Source organism: Mesoplodon densirostris, chromosome 18, assembly GCF_025265405.1.
Source record: "Mesoplodon densirostris isolate mMesDen1 chromosome 18, mMesDen1 primary haplotype, whole genome shotgun sequence".
Classification (NCBI taxonomy): Eukaryota; Metazoa; Chordata; class Mammalia; order Artiodactyla; family Ziphiidae; genus Mesoplodon; species Mesoplodon densirostris.
Window position 1 is genome coordinate 8,255,963 of NC_082678.1, and position 24,267 is coordinate 8,280,229.

General features: G+C 39.7%; 1 protein-coding gene and 1 pseudogene across 2 annotated transcripts in view; both read right to left on the reverse strand.

The window, feature by feature from the left end:
• The window catches only part of GPATCH8 (G-patch domain containing 8), a 104,419-nt gene extending 81,826 nt beyond the window's left edge, over window positions 1-22,593 (reverse strand). Inside the window, exon 1 of one of the 2 annotated variants that reach the window (XM_060081309.1) lies at window positions 22,341-22,593. In XM_060081309.1, the coding sequence (XP_059937292.1) occupies window positions 22,341-22,385 (45 nt within the window). In that variant the 5' untranslated portion in view covers window positions 22,386-22,593. Of the gene's footprint in view, window positions 1-20,649; window positions 20,747-22,340 lie in introns of those variants that run through there. The other variant, XM_060081312.1, reaches the window with a different exon arrangement.
• On the reverse strand, window positions 4,061-4,358 carry LOC132478983 (protein BEX3-like; annotated as a pseudogene).
• Window positions 22,594-24,267: the final 1,674 nt, after the last annotated feature.

The following is a 24,267-nucleotide window of genomic DNA, read 5'->3' on the forward strand; positions in this document are numbered from 1 at the left end:
TTATTTTGGCTGCACCGGGTCTTAGTTGCCACATGGGACTTCTTAGATGCGGCAATATGAACTCTTAGTTGTGGCATGCATGTAGGATCTAGTTCCCCAACCAAGGATTGAACCTGGGCCCCCTGCATTGGAAGGTGAAGTCTTACCCACTGGACCACCAGGGAAGTCCCCTATGATACATTTTGTTAAAACACAAACTATACACATTTAAAATGGGTAAATTTCACCTATAATGGAAAATAATCTGAAAAAGAATATTTATATGTATAATTGAATCACTTTGCTGTACACCTGAAACTAACAACACTGTAAATGAACTATCCTTCAATTTTTAATAAATAAATAAATAAAATGGGTGAATTTCACTATATCTTAATTATACTTTAATTTTTTGAAAAAGGGTGGGAAAAGCCAGTATTTCTACATTTCCACCCTTAAAAAAAATATTTTTAAGCATTAAAAAAGCATAAATCCTATTCTGTAAACACACTATAGTGGTAGTTACTTGCATCTATACATGTGTTAAAATAAAAATCAATATTACTCTATGATAGTTTTTAAAATTAAATAAAACAAAGTAAAAAACATGCATAGACAGCTCTAGAATACATACGAGGCTGATTCTAGAGGTTAACTCAGAAACCTAAGTGTCTAAGAGACAAGAGATGAGATGGAGGCCCTGTTTTTAACTGCATGTTTTTTCTTTTGAATTTTATACTTAACTACTCTAATACTCATACCCTAATAGAAATCATAATCATTTTGTGTTTACCTCTCAATATTTAAAATGAAAGCTATATGTATTTTTGAATCAATACCACTTTAAAATAGATTTTAAAATACTTCCCCAGAAATGTATTTTAAATGGTGTTGATTCAAAAATACATATAGTTATAACACAGACATAGAGAACAAACTTATGGATACCAAGGGGGAAGTGGGTGGTGGGAGGAACTAGGAGATTGGGACTGACGTATATACACTACTGATACTATGTATAAAGTAGACAACTGATGAGAGCCTCCTGTGTAGAGCAGGGAACTCTACTCAGTGCTCGGTGGTGACCTACATGGGAGGGAAATCTGAGAAAGAGGGGATAGGGGATTCGTATAGGTGATTCATTTTGCTGTACGGTAGAAACTAACAACATTGTAAAGCAACTATACTCCAATAAAAAATAATTTTAAAAAATGTTTAAACAATAAATAAATAAGTATAGTTATGTATTATGCTGCGTTACTTTGTGACTTTTTTCCCAGAAGGAAAAGGTAAGAGGGGGAACACTGGGAGAAGAATATCACATTTTCCACAGCTATTACAAATTTAAATTGCAGATGATATTCACCGTAACACTTCTTTTATATTTTATTTATTTATTTATTTATTTATTTATTTATTTATTTATTTTTGCGGTACGCGGGCCTCTCCCGTTGCGGAGCACAGGCTCCGGACGCGCAGGCTCAGCGGCCATGGCTCACGGGCCCAGCCACTCCGCGGCATGTGGGATCTTCCCGGACCGGGGTACGAACCCATGTCCCCTGCATCGGCAGGCAGACTCTCAACCACTGCACCACCAGGGAAGCCCTAAGTCCTATTTTTATTACTAATTTGCTGTTTGATCTCATACAAATCATGTTATAGTTCTCATCCATTCTGCACTCATTTTTAAAATGAAGAATTTGAACTAGACACTCTTTTATGCTGTTTCTTGGTCTAAAAGTCCACGAATTTGCAGATTTAAACTGAATTAAATGTACCCTATAGGAAAAGAAAGGCTGACATTTAAAATTTGTTACTACAAAAACATAATTACCATCAATTTCCACAAAAGCAAAATGTTAACCACAAAGCCAATAATCCTTGGTGGTGAAGCATAAAACATCTTTCATCTACCACCAAAATAAACGTGATGACATGAAAATCAAGTAAAAGCTAGCAATAATCTAGGTGACCCTGGGTTTGGTATTGACTTTTTACATACTACACCAAAGGCATGATGCATGAAAGAAATAATTGATAAGTTTGAACTTTATTAAAATGTGTAACTTCTGCTCTGTGAAAGACACTGTCAAGAGAATAAGAAGACAAGGCACAAATCAGGAGAAAATATCTGCAAAAAACCCACATCTGATAAAGGGCTATTATCCAAAATATACAAAGAACTCAAACAATAAGAAAACAACTCAATTAAAAACTGAGCAAAATATCTAAACTGATACCTCACCAAAAAAAATATACATATAGCAAATGGTATATGAGAAGGTGCTCAACATCTTATTTCGTTAGGGAATTGCAAGTTAAAATGAAATACCACTACATATTAGAATGGCTAACATCCAAGACACTGAAAACACCAAATGCTAGAAAGGATGTGGGAGCAACAGGAATTCTCATTCATTGCTGGTGGGAAAGCAAAATAATACTCTGGAAGATAGTTTGGCAGTTTCTTACAAAACTAAACATAGCCTTACCACACGGTCCAGCAATTGCATTCCTTGGTATTTATCCAAATGCATTTAAAACTTATATCAAACAAAATCCTGCACATGACAGTTATAGTAGTTTTATTCATAATTAATATAACTTGGAAACAACCAAGATGTCGAATAGATGAACAGATTAACCGTGGTACATCCATGCAATAGAATATTATTCAGCACTAAAAAAGAAATGAACTATCAAGCCACAAAAAGACACAGAGGTATCTTGAACACATATTATTAATACTAAGTGAGAGACGCCAACCTGAAAGGTTATAAACTGTTATGACTCCAAATATGTAACATTCTGGAAAAAGCAATACTATGGAAACAGTTAAAAACAAAACAAAACAAAACAAAACAGTGGTTGCCAGGGGCTTAAAGGGGAAGAAGGGATAAATAGATGGAGCATAGGAAATTTTTAGGACAGTGAAACTGTTTTGTATGATACTATAATGGTGGATACAGGTCATTATACTACATTTGTTAAAACCACTGAACTACACCAAGAGTGAACCCTAATGTAAACTACAACCTTGGTTGATAATCGTGTGTCAATACTGGTTCACCTCTTGTAACAAATGTACCACTCTGGTGGGAATTGCTGATGACAGTTGATGTGAAGGGGGGAATGGATATATGGGAACTCTGAACTTTGAGCTCAACTTTGCTGTGAATCTAAAACTGCTCTAAAAAATAAAGTCTATATATTTTTTATAAGTAGCAACAAAAAAAGTTAATAACTTGAGTAAAACCCATAGTCAAAATTTCTAAAGCATTTCTTCAAAACAGTATGTCCATTTAAAAACTTGACTACAGGGCTTCCCCGGTGGCGCAGTGGTTGGGAGTCCGCCTGCCAATGCAGGGGACACGGGTTTGAGCCCTGGTCCGGGAGGATTCCACATACCACGGAGCAGCTAAGCCTATGCGCCACAGCTGCTGAGCCTGCGCTCTAGAGCCTGTGAGCCACAACTACTGAAGCGCACATGCCTACAGCCCGAGCTCCGCAGCGAGAGGCCACTGCAGTGAGAAGCCTGCGCACCGCAATGAAGAGTGGCCCCCACTCGCCGCAACTAGAGAAAGCTGCATACAGCAACAGGGACCCAACGCAGCCAAAAATAAATAATAAATAAATTTATTTTTAAAAAAAACCTGACTACAAAATTGTTAAGTTGATAACAATGATTACCTCTAAGAAATGAAATGGAGAATGCAGCACTTTCTTTCACTTTTTACCTTTGTTACAATGTAGCCTGAACTTTTAAACAATATCCACTTTCACATTTGTACTACTTGTTCTGTTTTCGTTTTGGGGTTTTTTTTTTTTTTTGCTTGTTAAAAACTTTTTAATTGCTTTATTAACTTTACATTTTTCCAGGCGAATGGGTGAAACTGTACTGTTGACAGAAACTTAGATTGGGTGCCAAGGCAATCTCTAATTAGAAGCTGGTAACACCTGACACATGGAAATCACATAAGGTTCACGGCAAAGGGATCAGTAAAGGCATATCAGGGAAATGCAAGGAAAAAGAAAACAACATTGGGAATCACAGTATTAATCTCAAGGGAAATGGCAGGAGTCAAGGCATAAGGCAAAATTCATCATGATGGTCATGGTGATTAGAGGGCTCCCCTACAAGTATACAAAGACAATTCCTCAACTGCAGCTCCCCAAGTTTTCTCCTGATTTCTCTCATCCCGTCCATTAACATTTCCATCTCCACCCATCCCATCACTGACCTGTCTACTGGGTATGGCCCACTGGAAGTTAAAGGCAGCTCGGTGAGTCTTTCCCTGTGTATTATTTCCTGCTGGCTGGTGGCCTTCGCCCCCTCCCAAAGGGGGGTCTTCCTCTCCATTCTGCATGGGCTGCTCCATTTCTTTTTTTTTTTTTTTTTGCGGTATGCGGGCCTCTCACTGTTGTGGCCTCTCCCGTTGTGGAGCACAGGCTCCGGATGCACAGGCCCAGCGGCCATGGCTCACGGGCCCAGCCGCTCCGCGGCATATGGGATCCTCCCAGACCGGGGCACGAACCCGTATCCCCTGCATCGGCAGGCGGACTCTCAACCACTGCGCCACCAGGGAGGCCCTGGGCTGCTCCATTTCTTCATTTTCCTAGGCCTATCCTTGCTGTCTCTTGCTTCTCCGATTCTCGCCACGAGTGCACTGCCACAACACTTATACCCACAGACCTGCTCCACTTCCCCTGGAGGGATGAAGGCTGCTTTGCTCTGCCGCTCCCAGTCATGTGAGGGCACCACGTCACTGCCAAGCTCACCCCCCAACTCCTGTAGCCAGTGCAGCAGGAGTGCACCCCTCTTGCCTCAAGCACACACACAGAAAACTCCCTGTATCACTGTTTTTTTTTTTGTTTTTTTTTTTTTTTTTTGCGGTATGCGGGCCTCTCACTGTTGTGGCCTCCCCCGTTGCGGAGCACAGGCTCCGGACGCGCAGGCTCAGCGGCCATGGCTCACGGGCCCAGCCGCTCCGCGGCATATGGGATCCTCCCAGACCGGGGCACGAACCCGTATCCCCTGCATCGGCAGGCGGACTCTCAACCACTTGCGCCACCAGGGAGGCCCCTGTATCACTGTTTTTAATAATACATTTTAATAAAAGGGGCACAATGTTCTAAAAAATTAAAGACGATTCCTTACCTGTGACAAGAGGCTACTGGACTACATGTTATATCTAGGTATAAGATTAAAGTTCTACCTACAAGTTGAGTTAACAGAATGTCTGGGAAAAAGTATTTTACAAAAAACACCCCATTAAGGGCATAATTTGAACAGTGCAAATCACCTTTTTTTTCCATCCACACCACGCAGCTTGTGGGATCTTAGTTCCCCGACCAGGGATTGAACGCAGGCCACCACAATGAAAGCACTGAGTCCTAACCACTGGACAACCAGGGAATCCCACAAATCACCTTCAAAAGACTGAAAAAATTAGGGGACAAGGGCAAGGATGTGGAAATACTGAGTCCTTACAACAGTTAAAAAATCACCTTGTATAAACAAGCCTCTTCTCTCTTTATTTACATAAAAGGACATGTTATTCTAACCCAACACATAATATTCACTAATTTTTTGTCATTTACTAGGAAGTGTTCCGGCACAGGACACACACATAAAGAAAGAGTGCCTGGGCTTAAGGAATATGCCTTATGGAGAAGGAAATAGCTAAACAGTGAATTACAATATGGTTAAGTGCCATAACAGAGATGTAAATGAAGAGCTGGGGGAGCATAGACTAGGAGTATCAAGCAAGACTTCAAAGTGGAAGGGGGGCTGTATCATAGCCAGGTGCAGGTGGAGTGTGGAGACTCTTCCACTGAAAAGTATAAGGCTGGCTTTGTAGAGCACAGGATTTATTCTCTGATCTATGATTAACGCTATATGCAGCTAGTAGAGGTCTTTAAGAAAGAGAGTGGTATAGTAAGGTTGGCTTTTTAAAACTGTTTATTATGATTTTTTTTTAAGGAGGTGCGAGGAGGACCAAATATACAGAAAACAAAGGGGGAGCTGGAAAAGATCAAAGACAATGGAGATTTGGAGGGAATTGCCTTGAAGACTAGATAGCTCCTTCCTCAAAGAAGAGTTAAGAAGGACTATATTTTTGTTGGGCATGAAGGTGGTCAAAGAAGATATATGAAACTCTTCCTTTTTCTTTAGCAAAGGAAGCAAGTAGTCCCTTGTTTCCCCCGAAACAGATCATTTAAAGCAAATCTTTCTTACCTATAGGAACAATGTTAAATTTTGGATCCTAATGAAGGCTTTTATATCAAGTAAGTCATAAATTTATCTAACAATGTCCCAAACACAAATGTACAAGTCAAACAGTTTGCTTTAAAAGATTAAATATACAATAAACATAATATATATATAGGTACTTAAGATAAATTGAAATACTTATTATTAATTACTCAAAATTAATGACAATTATAACACTAACTAATTTTGCTCAATGTCAAGAAGAATCTAAGGAGCCATGACAACTAAATGTAATGTGATATCCTGTATGGGATCCTGGAATAGAAAAAGGACATTAGGGGAATACTAAGGATATCTGAATAAAGTTAATAATAATGTATCAAGGGACTTCCCTGGCAGTCCAGTGGTTAAGACTCCACGCTTCCAATGCAGGGGGCGTGGGTTCGTTCCCTGGTCGGGGAACTAAGATCCCACATGCCTCTCCGTGCAGCCAAACGCTACTACTACTACTACTACTACTACTACTACTACTACTACTACTACTACTACTACTACTACTACTACTACTACTATATCAATATTGGCTCATTAGTACAAATATGCCATGCTAATGTAAAATGTTAACAGCAGGGGAAAATGGGCACAAAGTATATGAGGTGTTATGTGTATATATATGAACTCTGTACCATCTTAGCAATCTTTCTGTAAATCTAAAACTGTACTAAAATAAAACGTTTATTTAAAAAAAAAAGTTTTGGGAAGGGTCAACACAACTCCATACATACAGACATGTACAGCTTCTTTGAGCTTTATAAAATACCTTTAGAAACCTTATCCTAAGGTTATTAGGATAAGCTCAGGAGATACTCAGTACAGGATTTGGGAATCAGCTAAATTTAGGGGATTTTTTTTTATCATCCCTATTTTACAAACAAGAGAACTGATACATAAACGGATACAGAGATTGTCACAAATTCAAAAAGGCTTCTGATTCTTAGTCCCATATTCTTCCACTGTATTCCCATACAAAGCCCAAAGATTAAAAAAAAATAACCCTGCCTCCATAATTCTGAAATAATATTCCCTATAGAAAGCAGAGTTAGTCAAAACCTAGTTATCAATATATAAAAGAGATAACTAATAAGAACCTGCTGTATAGCACAGAGAACTCTACTTAATACTCTGTAAGGGCCTATATGGGAAAAGAATCTTTTTTTAAAAAAAGTGGATATATGTATATGTATAGCTGTACACCTGAAACTAACACAACACTGTAAATCAACTATACTCCAAATAAAAATTAAAAACAAAAAACAAAAAACCCAGTTATCACAAGAGACACGGAAAGACTGAGGATGTGTTATACATTAGAGGAGACAAAGAATAGCTAAATGTAATCAATGTGGAATCCTGGATGGGATTCTGGAACAGAAAAAGGACATCAGTAGAAAAAGTGGTAAAATTCAAATAAGCTCTATGGTTTAGTTAATACTATTTTACCAACGTTAATTTCCTAGTTTTGATAATTATATTATGGTTATTGTACAAATACTGTAGCAGGAGAAGTTGGGTGAGTGATATACCAAAACCCTTCATACTATTTTTGGGACCATTCCATATGTCTAAAATAAGTTTAAAATAAATTAGTTTAAAATAAAAACAAAAATCTTTTAGTTATTATTATTTTTTTTTTTTTTCTTTTTGCGGTATGCGGGCCTCTCACTGTCGTGGCCTCTCCCGTTGCGGAGCACAGGCTCCGGATGCGCAGGCCCAGCGGCCATGGCTCACGGGCCCAGCCGCTCCGCGGCATATGGGATCCTCCCAGATCGGGGCACGAACCCGTATCCCCTGCATCGGCAGGCGGACTCTCAACCACTGCGCCACCAGGGAGGCCCTAGTTATTATTATTATTGAAAGCATATTATTATGAGAAAACAATCAAAATGCTGAAAAATGTGCTTGCATGCTACCATTGGAAAGGTAGAATGGAGAATGCTTGTATATATTAAGTAACTCTGAAAGAACCCACATATAATTGGAAATAGTGGTTGTCTTTGAGGTTAAGTGGTTTAACTTTTCATTCTGAATCCTTTTGTCCCTTCTGAATGTCGTACTAGAAAAGCGAAACGAAGAAGAAAGGAAGGGATATAAAAAGTGATTTCAAACTCCCAGGGCACAAACTATGATAGTAGTAGCAGTGATGATGATGATGATGATGATAATGATATTTTATTTCTTGCCTCTCTCCCCCACAAAAATGTTTTTCAAGTCATTCAGATGAACTTAGTAAGATCCTTCTTTCCAAAAATAGTCAGTATGGCATCTGATTATCTGAAGACAGCAACAGGGATTTGAAGAGAAGTAATTTTTTCTGCTTTACCCTGCTTTCAAAACCACATTTAGATCTCTCAAATCCCGTTAGAGCTAGAATGATCATATCATACAAACCAGGGCACTCTTAGAGTAAAAGGGAGTGCTAATCGTAATTAATTAGCCAGGACAAGAAGCATAAACCAAACACCGGGTCATCCTAGTGAAAATTCACAGATCCTGTGTTAGAGCATTCTTAAAATTTGGTTTCAATGATGACTGCTTTGAACACTTATTCCATTGTCTAAATCAACTCTTCCTTTCTAAATATTACCTGCTTTCAGAATTCAAATATAGTTTTTCATTTATGCTGATCAGAAATGTAAGTTCAAAAAGATTAGACACGCACACACCAAAAAATGTGTCAAAGATTTTTAAATGCACATACATGTATACATACACCCAGCTGACTTTCCTTCAACTGCTTCTTCTCTCAAAAAAGTATCAACTTGTGGTAGGTCTAACTACAAATGAATAGAACCTGACTGACCTGCATGTCATTAAAGTACACGGTAGCTCTAGTTCCTTACAGGTCAAGGATTCTGCTTCCAAGCACAGGACAAATGTGGAAACTTCTCATTACAAATTTAGCTGTAGTGATCATTTAAATATAAATAGAGACAGGGGTTGCCCTAAATTTATCCATATAAATAATCTTGTTTTTTGCTAACCAGTGCTAATTTCGGAATCCACATAATCCCACAGCTATACCTTTTCCAGTGATTAACTATATGGTAATTAATAGGGAAAATTAGAGCTAAAGAAAAGTGTGGGACAATTCTTTAAGGATCACAACAAACAGCCCATAATTTCAAATAGGAAAACACAATATTTAAGACCCTCAAGAGGTGAGTCTCTTCCATCCTCCTATGACTATTAAAATTTAATACCATTTCTTAAAAAAAAAATAATGAAAAATATTACTCACAGTCAAAGTCAGCAGATCCAAAGTTCTGATCTGAATAGTCAAATCAATTATTTTTTTTAATTTTTTTTAATTTTTTTTTTGCTTTATAACAAATTTAATCAGTTATACATATACATATGTTTCCATATCCCCTCCCTTTTGCATCTCCCTCCCACCCTCCCTATCCCACCCCTCCAGGCGGTCACAAAGCACTGAGCTGATCTCCCTGTGCTATGCGGCTGCTTCCCACTAGCTATCTACCTTACGTTTGGTAGTGTATATATGTCCATGCCGCTCTTTCACTTTGTCACAGCTTACCCTTCCCCCTCCCCATATCCTCAAGTCCATTCTCTAGTAGGTCTGTGTCTTTATTCCTGTCTTACCCCTAGGTTCTTCATGACATTTTTTTCCCTTAAATTCCATATATACGTGTCAGCATACAGTATTTGTCTTTCTCTTTCTGACTTACTTCACTCTGTATGACAGACTCTAGGTCTATCCACCTCATTACAAATAGCTCAATTTCATTTCTTTTTATGGCTGAGTAATATTCCATTGTATATATGTGCCACATCTTCTTTATCCATTCATCCGATGATGGACACTTAGGTTGTTTCCATCTCCAGGCTATTGTAAATAGGGCTGCTATGAACATTTTGGTACATGTCTCTTTTTGAATTATGGTTTTCTCAGGGTATATGCCCAGTAGTGGGATTGCTGGGTCATATGGTAGTTCTATTTGTAGTTTTTTAAGGAACCTCCATACTGTTCTCCATAGTGGCTGTACCAATTCACATTCCCACCAGCAGTGCAAGAGTGTTCCCTTTTTTCCACACCCTCTCCAGCATTTATTGTTTCTAGATCAAATCAATTATTAACACAAGGATTATACAGACTGAGATTTTAAATCCTGTCTGGCTTTTCCCATCTAGACTAGGTATGAGCCAAGTTTAAAAGTTTTACCTTTGGCAGTTTATTGTACCACTCATGCTAACCCTATCTTAGCACCTGGCTTTGGCTATTTAGCTGCATACTGTAGATGTTCCTGTCTCTCTCTGCTCCAAATCTCCCCAACCAAAATTTATCTTTTGTACTGTATTTACCATTATCCCCTTAGAGATTGTCTAACGTCTCCAAGTGTATATATTAATCATAGCCCTACATCACAACTCAAATAACATACTTGTTTATAATCTGGACTTTCTAAATACAAAACATATAAATGATGCTGATTCCACCTGCCATGGACCTAAAATAGTTTTGTTTAGCAGACAGAGCCATACAGAACAGCTTCATATTTCATCTATGAACAAAAACAGTCCTCCTGTCAACAATATGAGAATTCATCTCTGTCTCCCTCTGCCCTACTCATTCCAAATAAACTAATTCTAGTATTACCTTAATTCAGAAAGAAAATGTCTCAGGATGAAAAACCTATCCAAAAAGAAATGGACATTCTGGGACTTCTCTGGCAGTCCAGTGGTTAGGACTCCACGCTTTCACTGCTAAGGGCCCAGGTTCTATCACTGGTTGGGGAGCTAAGATCCCACAAGCCACTTGGCCAGAAAAAAAAAAGAAAAAAGAAAAGAAAAGGACATTCTGGGGGATTATTGATGTTATTTTATTAGTATATTTAAAATTTATTTCTATTTAGAAAGTAGACAGAAACACCATTGTGGTCAATTCCTCAAAAACCCCAGTTCTTCACTACTGTTTTCTTAATGATATAGTCTGATTTCCAATGACTTCCAGTACATTATTGTAAAGCCAAAGATCTCTGAAGTCAGAGACACCAGAAATCAAATCATTACTATCTGCTAGCTGTATAACCTTGGGCAGATTACCAAACCACTCTCTGGGTTTAGGTCTGTTTCCCCAGCTGTAAATTCCAGATGATCACACTACAGTATTACTGCATAGGTTTCGAGACTTAAAGAGTTACAAAATAATGAATTATTATTTTAAGGCACTGTTGAGGCCAGTCAGTAACCCAGAAGAATAAATTCACTTATTAAACTTAACTCTATGTAATCTGGTAGGAAACATAACTGGCTAAGCCATCTCAGTAAATATCTAAGAACTTGAAAACACATTACACTGAGTCAAGGGTATAAGCATATCACACACTCGTCTAAAAATACACGTACAGGGCTTCCCTGGTGGCGCAGTGGTTGAGAGTCCGCCTGCCGATGCAGGGGACGTGGGTTCGTGCCCTGGTCTGGGAAGATCCCACGTGCCGCGGAGCGGCTGGGCCCGTGAGCCATGGCCGCTGAGCCTGCACGTCCGGAGACTGTGCTCCGCAACGGGAGAGGCCACAGCAGTGAGAGGCCCACGTAACGCAAAATAAATAAATAAATAAATAAATAAATAAATAAAAATAAATTAAAATACACGTACATCTGTTTGACATATCAAATTTCTGGATAATTTGACTAGAACAAGAAAGGACTCGTTTCCAAAAACTCATTACACTGAAAAATTAGGAACTTTTTAAAACCCCATAGGAGAAGTCAACCTTTTTCAGAAATGCAGGCAAAGTCAGTAAACAATTTTTGAGGCATGCAAAAAGATATGGAGACAATAGTTAAAAAGTCCTCTGAAGGGGCCTCCCTGGTGGCGCAAGTGGTTGAGAGTCCGCCTGCCGATGCAGGGGATGTGGGTTCGTGCCCCGGTCTGGGAGGATCCCATGTGCCGCGGAGCGGCTGGGCCCGTGAGCCATGGCCGCTGAGCCTGTGCTCCGCAATGGGGGAGGCCACAACAGTGAGAGGCCCGCATACCGCAAAAAAAAAAAAAAAAAAAAAAAAAAAAAAAAAAAAAAAAAAAGTCCTCTGAGGGGCTTCCCTGGTGGCACAGTGGTTAAGAATCCACCTGCCAATGCAGGGGACAGGGGTTCAAGCCCTGGTCCAGGAAAATCCCATGTGCCTCGGAGCAACTAAGCCCATGCGCCACAACTTCTGAGCCTGCGTGGCACAACTACTGAAGCCCATGCGCAGCAACGAAGACCCACCCAACGCAGCCAAAGATAGACAGATAAATAGATAGAAAAAATAAATTAATTAATTTAAAAAAAAAAGTCCTCTGAGACCCATAGCAATGCTTATTATTTTTCACCACTGGCTGGTATGATAAATGTCTATCTATTTAGACATTTGACAAAAATTCTGCACTAGTCCAAGGAAAAACAATGTGTATGCACAATGTGTCACACAAAAGAAAACTCACAACTAAAAGACTGCTGAAATTATATACAATATAAAATAAAGTGAGCTTATGACTCTCCGTAAGACAACCACCACACTTGAAATATCCTTCAACTGGCTTTAGGATGTTACAGAACTAATAGTTCAACCTAGATAATCCACAGCACAGCAGGAAGTTGAGCCACCAAGTCTGGACATTCTTCTTAGATTCTATGAAGTCTTTCCTTCCTACATACATGCCTCTACTTAACCATTAATTCAAATACCTGAGCAACCTGTAGGTGCCAGACCCTGACTCAATACTAGAAAAATGAATAAAACAAGAAAGACTGCATTCAAGGAGTTCCACGTCCAGGGAGATGAGATAAATTATAAGTATTATAATAAGTATTACAAAGTATACCATAGGAGAAATAAAACAACACAGTGGTTAAAGGCTGAGACTGGTCCAAACTACTTGAAACCTACTTCTTCGACTCACTAGCTGTGTGAAGTGGGTAAGTTTTTCTTTTGTAAAATGGGGATAAAAATAAAACCCACCTTACCAGGGGATTACATGAGATAATAATGCATACCACAGTTCCTAACAGAGAGCACTCTGTACTGTTAGCTACTACTATTACTAACAAAAGTGTTGTTACTGAAATATGGCCAAAGTGCTGCGGGAGCACAGAAAATGAAGCAACTAACTCTGCCTAGGGAAGACGTCAGAGACAACAGCAAATTGAGTCTTGAAGAATGAGTGGTAAGGGGACTTCCCTGGTGGGCCGGTGGATAAGACTCCCTGCTCCCAATGCAGGGGGCCTGGGTTCAATCCCTGGTCAGGGAACTAGATCCCACACGCATGCCGCAACTAAGGAGCCTGCCTGCCGAAACTAAGACCTGATGCAACCAAATAAATAAATAAATAATTATTTTTTAAAAAAGAATAAGTAGTAGGAATTCCAGACAGGTAAGAGCATATGCAAAAACAAAAAACAATGAAAGAGCCTAGCATGTCCAGATAATAACATAAACTACAAGATGGCAGGACAGGACAATGAGGGGGAAGAAAAGAAATACACCTGTTACAATGGCACCAGATGCTTAAGAGTCTTAGAAACCAAGTTAGTGCGTTTGTATCTTATACTTGAAACCATCAGGAAAGACAGGAAAAGTTATATTTTAGGAGAAAACAAGGTTCAAAACTGAGTTTACCGTGTGGCCTCAATTTCTCAGTTTTCTCTTCCGTAAAATGAAGGATACCACCACCTGGTTTGGATGGTTACTTAGATTAGATAAATATCTCCAAAATGCCTTGGCACAAGGCCTGGCATGTAAAACTACTCAAAAAATAGTAGCTGATAGTAGCATCATTAGATTCCACAGCAGTCAACTTTTCATGCCATAATGGTCATGGATAAGTTTTTGGTACCCTAATTTGACAGTACCCAGTAGAAGTACCACTCTTCTCTGCCATCTACTCTTTTACTGGAACAAATTAACAAAATGGGCGAATTTTTTAAAAATCTTCTTTTCTTATCCTTTTATGATGCTGTGCTAACAAACAGGCACTCAATAAATGTTCGGGAAATGGAATGGAATTTCTGGTAGGCCTATAAACAGAAGAAAGGCAAGCAAGAAGTCATGAAGAACCAATTAAGCTTGTAACGCTGAGATGGTTATGGGAAAAAAAAAATTTAATGATAAGCATACCAACTATTTCCTACCAGTTAGTTAACTGGTAGAAAATGTTGCTATGTATTAAAAGAAACAATGCTTTGCATAATGTAGACAATACCAACACTCATCTCCTCAAAAAGAGGCCAAACTATGTACCACAGCAGAAAGAATGCTACAAAAGAAATCAGAAGATTAAAGTTCAAAACTCAGCTCTGTACTAGGCAAATACTTAATTTATCCTCAGTTTCTTCATCTATGAAAGACTTACTACCTATACTACTTATCTTGCTGAGTTACTGGGAGAATTAGACAAGAATGTATACAAGGGCACGTATTAAACCATGACAGTATGCAATTACACAATATTACCATTCTAATATCCAGGTTAGATGATTTTACAACACCCTGGTGCCTCAGTTCCCTAACTTCCTTTCCTATAATGATCTTGACCTCCATTCTACCTTAGCCATTTCACTCTCATGGTCATTACTAATAATTTCAACCCTTCCATAATCTCTACTTCAAACACCACAACCTTCTGTCCTTCCAGCTCATTCCCTCTAGTACCTCCACTCCAACAAGCCTTAAACCCCATCAGAACCTACAGTCCATTGATCCAACTTTTTTCCTCTACCCTCCACCCCAAAAGTCCTCACTTATCTCTCTGCCACGCTTAAAACCACATCGCCCATTATTATAATCACTCCCTTGTATACGCCCTCTACTCCCTTGCCCCCACTCACATTAATTTTGGTTAATGGAGACTGGTTATCGCAGCTTTAACTGTTATGTATAGCACATCTAACACAACTGTATCTAAATCAATCTTCCTATGTCTATTCCCTTGCTTAAACAACACCTTAAATAGCCAGTACATGCCTGCCTACAGCATTGAAATAAAACTTACTTTTGTATCCCCAGCTTTCACTTTTCCCCTATTCCCAATGTTTTTTTATTCATTGTCCTAAAAAAAACCAATTCTGCTAGTTCCACTTCTATACTTTTACCCTATTTTCTCCAACTGAATGCCTCCCATTCTTTTCCTTTGCAAGGATGCAAACCCACCTTTCAAGACCCAGTTTAAATGCTAATTTCTTCATAAAGGCACACCTAGTTATTCCATTTTAAGGGCTCTCTCTTTTCCTTAGGGTTTTGCATTTACTGACTATAATACTATTCATCTGATAATCATGCTAGTCTTGTGTGTAATAAACTTAATATTATTACTTTTGTTATCTTTCCAGCTAAAACAATAGCTCCTTGAAAAACACCACTTCTTAACCAACTCCACCACATAATCATACATACTATTCTCAGTACAACCCCTATTCAAATACTGTTTTAACAATTTTTTAAATTAGCTTATATTCTAAAAAATATTCTTGAAGTAAATAAACTCCTTTGCATCTTTTGTGCAGATGATACCCTAAAGTAGTATTAAACCAATTAAATTTTCAACCACTTTTGCCCCTCCTTTTAAAATACTCCATAATTTTACTCATAGCAACAAGAGAAGTTATTGACACTACAGCATATAACCCACAAGCATCAGCTTTAGTTTCTTCTATAGTCAAGACCTAAAGTATCAAATTAATTTCTTGATTTTTTATCAGTACTGCCTATAAAGAGGGTGAAAAACTAAGCTGTTCTTCTCTCATGAACTCTGGAAAAATACTATTACATGAACCATGAGATACGAACACCAACTTTTCCAAAAATCATTATTTAAAATGTCAGATACAAAACATGATTGGACTTCCCTGGCAGCGCAGTGGTTAAGAATCCACCTGCCAATGCAGGGGACACGGGTTCAAGCCCTAGTCTGGGAAGATCCCACATGCCACGGAGCAACTAAGCCCGTGCACCACAACTGCTGAGCCTGCGCACCACAACTACTGAGCCCAAGCATCACAACTACTGAAGCCCACGCGCCTAGAGCCCGTGCTCCACAACAACAGAAGCCACCACAATGAGAAGCCCGCGCACCGCAACGAAGAGTAGCCCCAGCTTGCCGAAGCTAGAGAAAGCCCCCGCGCAGCAACAAAAACCCAACACAGCCAAAATATATAAATAAATTTATTTATTTATTTTTTAAAACACCATGATCAATGACTTTTCTCTATTACAACTTTAAACCTGGAGAGCTATTTTGTATTTCAGTTCTATAAAACACAGCAATAAATTGACATTCCCTCTCGAAATCAATGTAATTGCCAAGGAGTGGCAAGGATGACAAAAAATTGGAACCTCATGAGATGAGAGTAAATGTAATATTACAAAGATAACTTTCTGGTTGCTTGACTGACACAAAACACAAGATTTATCTTACCCTAACATTGTCAGTAAAAAGAAGAATTAAGGCAAGAAACAGGAAACTCGTGGTTTTGGGTCCTAACTTTAATTTCTTACTTTCTATAGCACTTACTAAAACATTATGTGCTATTAACCTATGTACAATGCCAAACCAACTTTAGCTATACTTTTTTCCCCATACATTCCTAAATTAGTATAAAATACTAAGTGTATGTTAAATCCCAAAGATATCATTTTGTGTAAGAATGACAACACAGTATATTCAGCCTGAGCGTATTTAATTTTTTGCACTGATTAATACAATATGCATTAAGCACATTTGGTTAGACTTCCAAGTTAAATGGACAATTCATTTTTTATAACTGGAAAATCATTACAACATCTTCTGGTATTCACTGCAATATCAAATCAATGCCTTCTTTCAGGATTTGTGGTGGTCATTTGTAATTCCTTTGGTAATTGCCATGAGTCAGCTTTCACTTAATACTAAATGGCAATGCTAATATGAAAAGAGAATGCCAGGCATACAAGCAAAAGTACCAAGTTGTTTCAGGAAGGAATTTGAATAGAATTCAAGAACTGGATGTCTACCTCAAGCTGGAATCCATTTTCATTAATAAAATATTAGAAACTTATTAAATCACAAGAACAAAAATGAAACCTCTACATGGGTTTCAAATCCATAATTCAAGATTTCACGAACTTCTGCTACAACTTTTCCAAAAATGGTAATCTTGACCACATCAAGAAAACAGACTGTCCTTTATTCATTTTATCATGTACCCAAATAGACTGAATTTATATGGAAATTATCTCAGCAATGAAGCAGCACAATCAGGAGAGCTAATTATATACGTTTTAAAAAAAAATTAAGTCACAAACTTTTGTTGTCGTTATATAACTTAAAGACCTGAGAAAATGCGATAAAAGAATCCTTCGCAGTACTTTAATGAGAATTCTGTGACGCATACAGACTAAAAGGACGGAATACAACAGGAACACCTATTTTTCTATAATTTTGACGGCACTCAGCCTAATGATATATTTGTCTAGATCTGTTTCTTCTTGGTCTTCCATGCCTACTTTGAAAACAAATAAATAAGGGTACCATCACATGGAACGCTATGATCACACTTCTCGCCAACCCCATCCTCCCTTCAGTGCAAATTATAAGTGTCTCTATGATGTTATTCCTTAATATGTCCCCACGTTTTTAAGTGCCTTTTGCCTTAAATATATACCCTCTACCCTTCAAATCACCACCAGGGAGCTTTCCTCTATGCCGACCTTTCTTTGGTCACTCTTGATCCCTTGAGAATATACTAACCAATAATTTTGCATTTGCTAATAATAATCATGCCAATTCATCATCAGTATTTTGAAATTTGTACAGCCTTGGTTCCAATCCTTTCCACCTATCATAATGTATATGGGAAACGAAACAGCAATGATTTTGCATAAGTTTCAGTCTCCCAAGCAAAGCTGACAATGATTTTCATAGCTAGTGGCATCTTTCAGATGATAGGAAACACAGGAAACAGAGACTAGAACACTTGCCCATGTGTGATCTCTGGCATGCCTGCATTAGAATGCCAACTCTATTACAAAGACCCACACAGAAAATATATTAATATATTTCTGTGACCTAAATATTTTAAAACTGTAAACCTCCCAACTTAATGGTCTCAATTAAGAATTATCTGAAGGTCACATCCTGGTATCATATATGAAACACAAAAAGGAATCCTACAAACATACCACATAAAACTAATACATGACTTGCTTATTGCTGTGTACCATTATGATTACTATATAGGTTATAGGAAGTTCTTGGGTAATTTTTAGATTTTTATTATCACCTTTAAGATAGTTGTTTCTCTCATTATCACTCACTGATCTATTATTGTAGCTCCTTTTCATTAGAAATCTAATGCAGAATACATTCAGAACAAGAAGAAATGAGAGACTACTCTAAATCACCAGTCCTCTGCAGGTACACAAGCTGAAGAACATTTCCTAACATTCAGCTGCATCATCATTAATAGCTGCGCAACCACTAAACGCTAAGCAGTGTGTACACCTCATAGCTGTACATCACTGTACAAATAATACTTTCTTTAGTGAACTTGTGGTTCAAAGTGTTGAACACATCTATATTGTAAATTATACTATGTTATTTTCCATTAGTTTGTGTAACATTTCAATCTGTGAACAAGTATGCCTTAATCTGGTAAACGTAGACAGAAGTCATGTCTCATTCAGAAATTGAGGTCAGATTCTTAAAGGAGTAGTTAAAACTCTTAAAACATTAAAAAAATAAATACATCAGCCTAAATCACAAAGACTTCCAAAGATAAAATACCACAAAGACTTCCAAAGATAAAATACCACTTAAAAGGGGTACACAAAAGAATGTCTGAACTAAAACAAGTTAACAATATACCCTGTACGACAAGGTGTAACTTATCACTGTCACGAGCCTCCCTAGAAGCCTTGGGAGACCAACGAGAAACAGATCTGCACAAAACGGAACAGAGTAACAACTGTAATTGTATCACCTCTCTAAGAGCTCATTTATTCTTTGTGACCTGTAAGTTTATCCTACACATTTGATGACTCGATTACAGTTATATAAAATACATAATTGCCAGTAGAGATAATGGTCCTGAGCACAGGTTCAAACGTCAAAAAGCCAGAGTCTGAATCCAGGTTCTGCCATGTACCAGCTGCGTACACTTGGCCGAGTTATTTAATTATCTGTGCCTGAGCTGCCTCATTTGAAAATGAGAGTAAGAGTGCCTACACCTCCCAGAGTTAGTGTGAAGATTAAGAGATAACACACATAAAGCTCATAGAATAGCACCTGTTTATTAAAGTGAAGTTATCAAAGGTTTTCAAACATATGTCCCTGATAATAATTACTCTTTATATTCATAAGTGCTTCAACTGGCATACCAGTGAAGCTCCTCACTATATTATACAAGACACCTTTGAAACTTCAAGTGTTCACAAAATCTAATAGTGAAGCCACCTCTGACTCCATACTAAATTCAAGAGACAGTATTCTAACTCCCCAAAATTTGCACTTGATGGTAAACTGGCAAAGAGTGAAATTCTAAATTATCTTGCCAAATTAAAGGCAAAGAAAATGATAATCATCTAGAACTTACCAGAGAAGGGGCACAGAAAAATTTCCAGTGCTAGAAAAGGATCTGTTTAAAGCAACAGGATCTATGCACTGTGTCTGGAAACCTACTCTGGATCTGTTTTCAAGTGTACTTACTAGCTTCACCTCATTTATCACTTAAAGCCTTAAAAGAAGGCCACAGTTAATTTTGAATAACCTGACCTTGAACAATGTTTCAGACATACTATATGCAGGAGCATCCTATTATGTCTTCTGTCCAATAACTAAATCAAATGACATCATTAATGAAAATCAATCTGTATTTTCCCTTTTATTAAAACATCCAGGGCCTCCCTGGTGGCGCAGTGGTTAAGAGTCCGCCTGCCGATGCAGGGGATACGGGTTCGTGCCCCGGTCTGGTAGGATCCCATATGCCGCGGAGCGGCTGGGCCCGTGAGCCATGGCCGCTGGGCCTGCGCATCCGGAGCCTGTGCTCCGCAACGGGAGAGGCCACAACAGTGAGAGGCCCACATACCGCAAAAAGAAAAAAAAAAAAAAAAAAAATCCAGAAACAGTACTTTTAAGTATTTTTAAATGAATGATTTTTTTAATGTTAGCACAATAATTTACAGAAGTTTTACTATCCTGTAATTGTCTAAAAGTTTTTCATTACCAATGCCCTACTTATCCATAATGCTGGGACATCTGAATTTTAAATCCCAATATTTACCTGGCTGACCCAATACAGCAGGAATTGGGTATTCCAATATAAAAGGAGTACATAAAATATATGTAGTATCTTCAAAGGACTACCAAGCCACCAAAAGCAGATCTTATATACACGCAACTACAGCATCAGAAGAGAAAGTCATCTTACTTGAAAAAGTAGAGGCTTTCTCAGTTTTTTCAGGTGACGGCATTCATACTCTGCTCTCCAGTTTTCAAAATCTTTCAAGTCCCTGCAAATCCTGTTTGTTTGACTGCTGAAATCCTGTGGTTGACAAACATTTCCCCTCAAAACTTAGTTGTCCATATTATTTATTTTCAATTTTATTAAGTGATCCTCAAATTCTCTCCTCTGAAAAGCACTTGAGGATTTACTTTAGTTACCAACATGTCTCCTTAAAAAACTACCAATAAATACCACACATCTTGCAGCCTACTCATGTCTTACGGTGCTCCCTAAAACAAACAAACAAAAAACCACCTTTCCCAGGGTTCAAATGGCTAATATGAACTGACTGCTTCCAACTTCCCAGGACCTGCATTATAGCCTTAAACACCTTGAGATCCTGTATTGTGCTGCAGCTCTCAGCAGGCGCATGATCACAAGGCTTTTCAACAGCCCCAGATCCTTCACTGTTGCAAAACTTCTCATAAGCGTTCTAGGCACTAGATTGTTAACAGTGTTGGCTTAACTGTTTTACCTGTTTATTTACCAACCCAAACATCTCGGGGAATTCAAAGCCTTCAAACTGCCTTCCGAAACCTATCCCGTGTATTCCCGTGTTTCTCTGAGAAAGATCTGTAGCGGGCTAATAATTTGAGTTCGGCATCCCCTGACCCAAACTGCTGTTGCCAGGATATGCGGTAGTAATGCAGTGGTTTCTTTGAGATTGAGGATGTATTTTACCCTAGAAATAGCCCACCTCTACTAAATCCCTTTTAGTACCCGAGATTGCTGCGGTAACAATGCTTAACTGGAAGGTATTCGAAACAGCCGAAAGACGTGTTGTTCTAATTTGGCCTTAATTTTTTCCTCAATAATGCTTGCCATGGCAAGGACATTTTCCCATACAACGTTTGCAACTGAAGAAAGAAAAATCAAGCTTTTGGTACTAGTCATCACCTGCTTGTAAAGTCCATTATCAGGACGCTTCTTACAAATCTCTCGGGGTAGGATTTGGGGCTAAGCTTACATCGACCATCATCCTGTAACTTACTGTTTTCCAAGCCCATTTAATGGTCTAATGACAACAGCAACATTTACGCCCGGAGAAATCTCAATGTCTGACTAACCAAGAAAGCGTCTGATAACTAAAGCCCTCTTTCTCCGGGTGAGGATATGGAAAAATAGACAATGAAAGGGATTTATCTGTTACAATGAGCAAAGAGGGGGAAGGAGTCCAAGACGAGCCGTGTGAGCAAAATCCAGGGGTTCGGGAGTCCTGGTCTCAGCAACACTCGCCCCAAGCCCTCCCACCCCAACCCAACCGCCGTGTCCCCTGGGAGACAGCCCAGCGCCCGCAACACGCTGGGCACACCCGAGGGCAGCACAGCCCTCCTCCCACCCCCAGCAGCCAGGCTGGGGCTCCCAAACCCGCAGCCCGAACAGGCCGAGGCCGTAAACCCGGCGGCCTGAGGTAAAGAGGTAAGAGGATACGGGGTGAGAGGAGATGCGGCCTCGCCTCAAACCGGGAGGCCCCTTGAGGAATCGGAGGAGGGAGAAAAGGGAGCCGGTTCGGAAGCCGGAGCAGACCCCGGAGAGAAAGCGAGCTGGGAGCGGGGGATGAGGAGGTTCCGGCTCGGCCGGCGCCTTCCGCGGACCTCGGCGACGCCCGTGTTTACCTGAAAGTCTCGGTCCTCGTTGAAGCGGGAGAAGCGGTCCGCCATTTTGCCGCCTTCACTCCTCTCAGGACGACGCTCTCCGGTTCGCTCCTTCCCTCCCGCGACACCCGCCCCCTCGCTCCCCTCCAGTGTTCCCCGCCTCCTCCCACGCCCACCCGCGTACAGGTTAGGGAGGGAGGAAGCGAGATATGCGCGTCCCGACCGGAGCACCACCGGCGCAGGCGCCTTTCTACCCTGGAGGCGGAACCTTCCCTCACGTCCCCGCTTCGCGCGCGACCCGGAGAGAGACCCTGGCGGTCGCGCGTGCGCACTCGCGCCAGAGGGCTGCAAACGCTTCCGGAGAGAAAGGTCGCGGGAGGGCGCTGCGCTCGTAGAGCCGGATGTTTTCCACCTGCTCATTTCTTCCAGTATGGTACCTGTTTTTGCCCTCTTGCTTGCCTGAAAACGCAGAAGCCCATCCTCTGCTTTCTTTACCAAATAGCAGCATGATGTAGTGGCTGAAAGCGCGGATTTTGGAGTCAGACTTAGTTTCGAATCCCAGGTTCACCCTGAGGATTAAACGGCGAACGAGACAGGAAAGATCCCGTCTCTGGTAGGGCTTACATTGCAGTGAGGATAATCAGATAATATAATAACATAATTTTAAAAATTAACCAGTGCTACAGAAAACAAAACTGAGGGGCGGTGGTGAAAGGAACGACTTCTGAAGCGACCTTTGACCCAAGGAACAGCAAGGGGCCTGCAGCCTTGGGACAGAGAACCTTAGACCCAAAGGGCCAAAGACTGCTAATAATGTGGCATTTTCAAGCGATCATTTGAGAGAAGTATTTCCCAAGAGACCAAAGTTGATCCAAATCGACTACAGCTCTCTGGGCTTCAGTTTCCTTTTTAAAAATAAGGAAATTGATCATTTATACTGCCCCTGACCCTCACTGTCTTTTTTAAAAAACATCTTTATTGGAGTATAATTGCTTTACAATGGTGTGTCAATTTCTGCTTTACAACAAAGTGAATCAGTTATACATATACATATGTTCCCATATCTCTTCCCTCTTGCGTCTCTCTCCCCTCACTGTCTTTGTGTGGGTTATGAATCAGATTTTTCTATCCTTTGACCTTCCTGAGCACCCCACCTAGCCCTACAGCTCCCTTAGCCAAAATACATAAAACACATAGGAGAGGGAGCAGGACTTCCCTGCTTTTGAAAAGAGTAGCTGACAGAAATCGCATGATGGAAAAAGGGCTCTTACCCTACCCTGAGAGAGTCAAATGGAATGTAATTTTATGGAGAAAGTGTGTGTCTCTTCTATTCCTTTGTTACCTTCTGCCGCACCTAACCCCCAGTCCGAGCGGAATACAGTTCTAAGCAGTGAATAGAGCTCCCTATTTAAGTAGAGGCAGAACACACAGAATTGAAACACTGTGAAGAGACTTGAGGGTAAAGGTGGCAGGTTGAATCCCGTGAATACACATGACACATTTACCTCTTCTCCCTCTCCCAACCCCACTGAAATGACAGCAAAAAGATGAGAAGGGCATAAATTCACATGGACAAAAAGACCTGAAGAGAGGACAATAGCAGACAAGAGATGTCAACATCATTCGGAAGCTGGAGAGCATAGCTAAATGGAAATGGCTTTAGTAGAATGGAGAAAGCGAAGTCCTGGAGTAGGGAAGCCAGGAAACAAGTTGACTGATGCTAAGGTGTAATAGAAAGGCTCAAGAATTGGAACCACCAGGTACCACGGAAGGTGAAGGTGTAAATGGCGCTAAAAACAAGAGGACTGGTTACAAGGCAGTTAAGGGAGCAGTTAGACTCTAAATCCCTTTCCCACCCAGGTAACGAACTGGAGGGTTCTCCCCTGAAAAGGCTGAACCGGAGAGACTTCATATCTGTGACAACTGAAGAGGGAGATATCATGCTGAA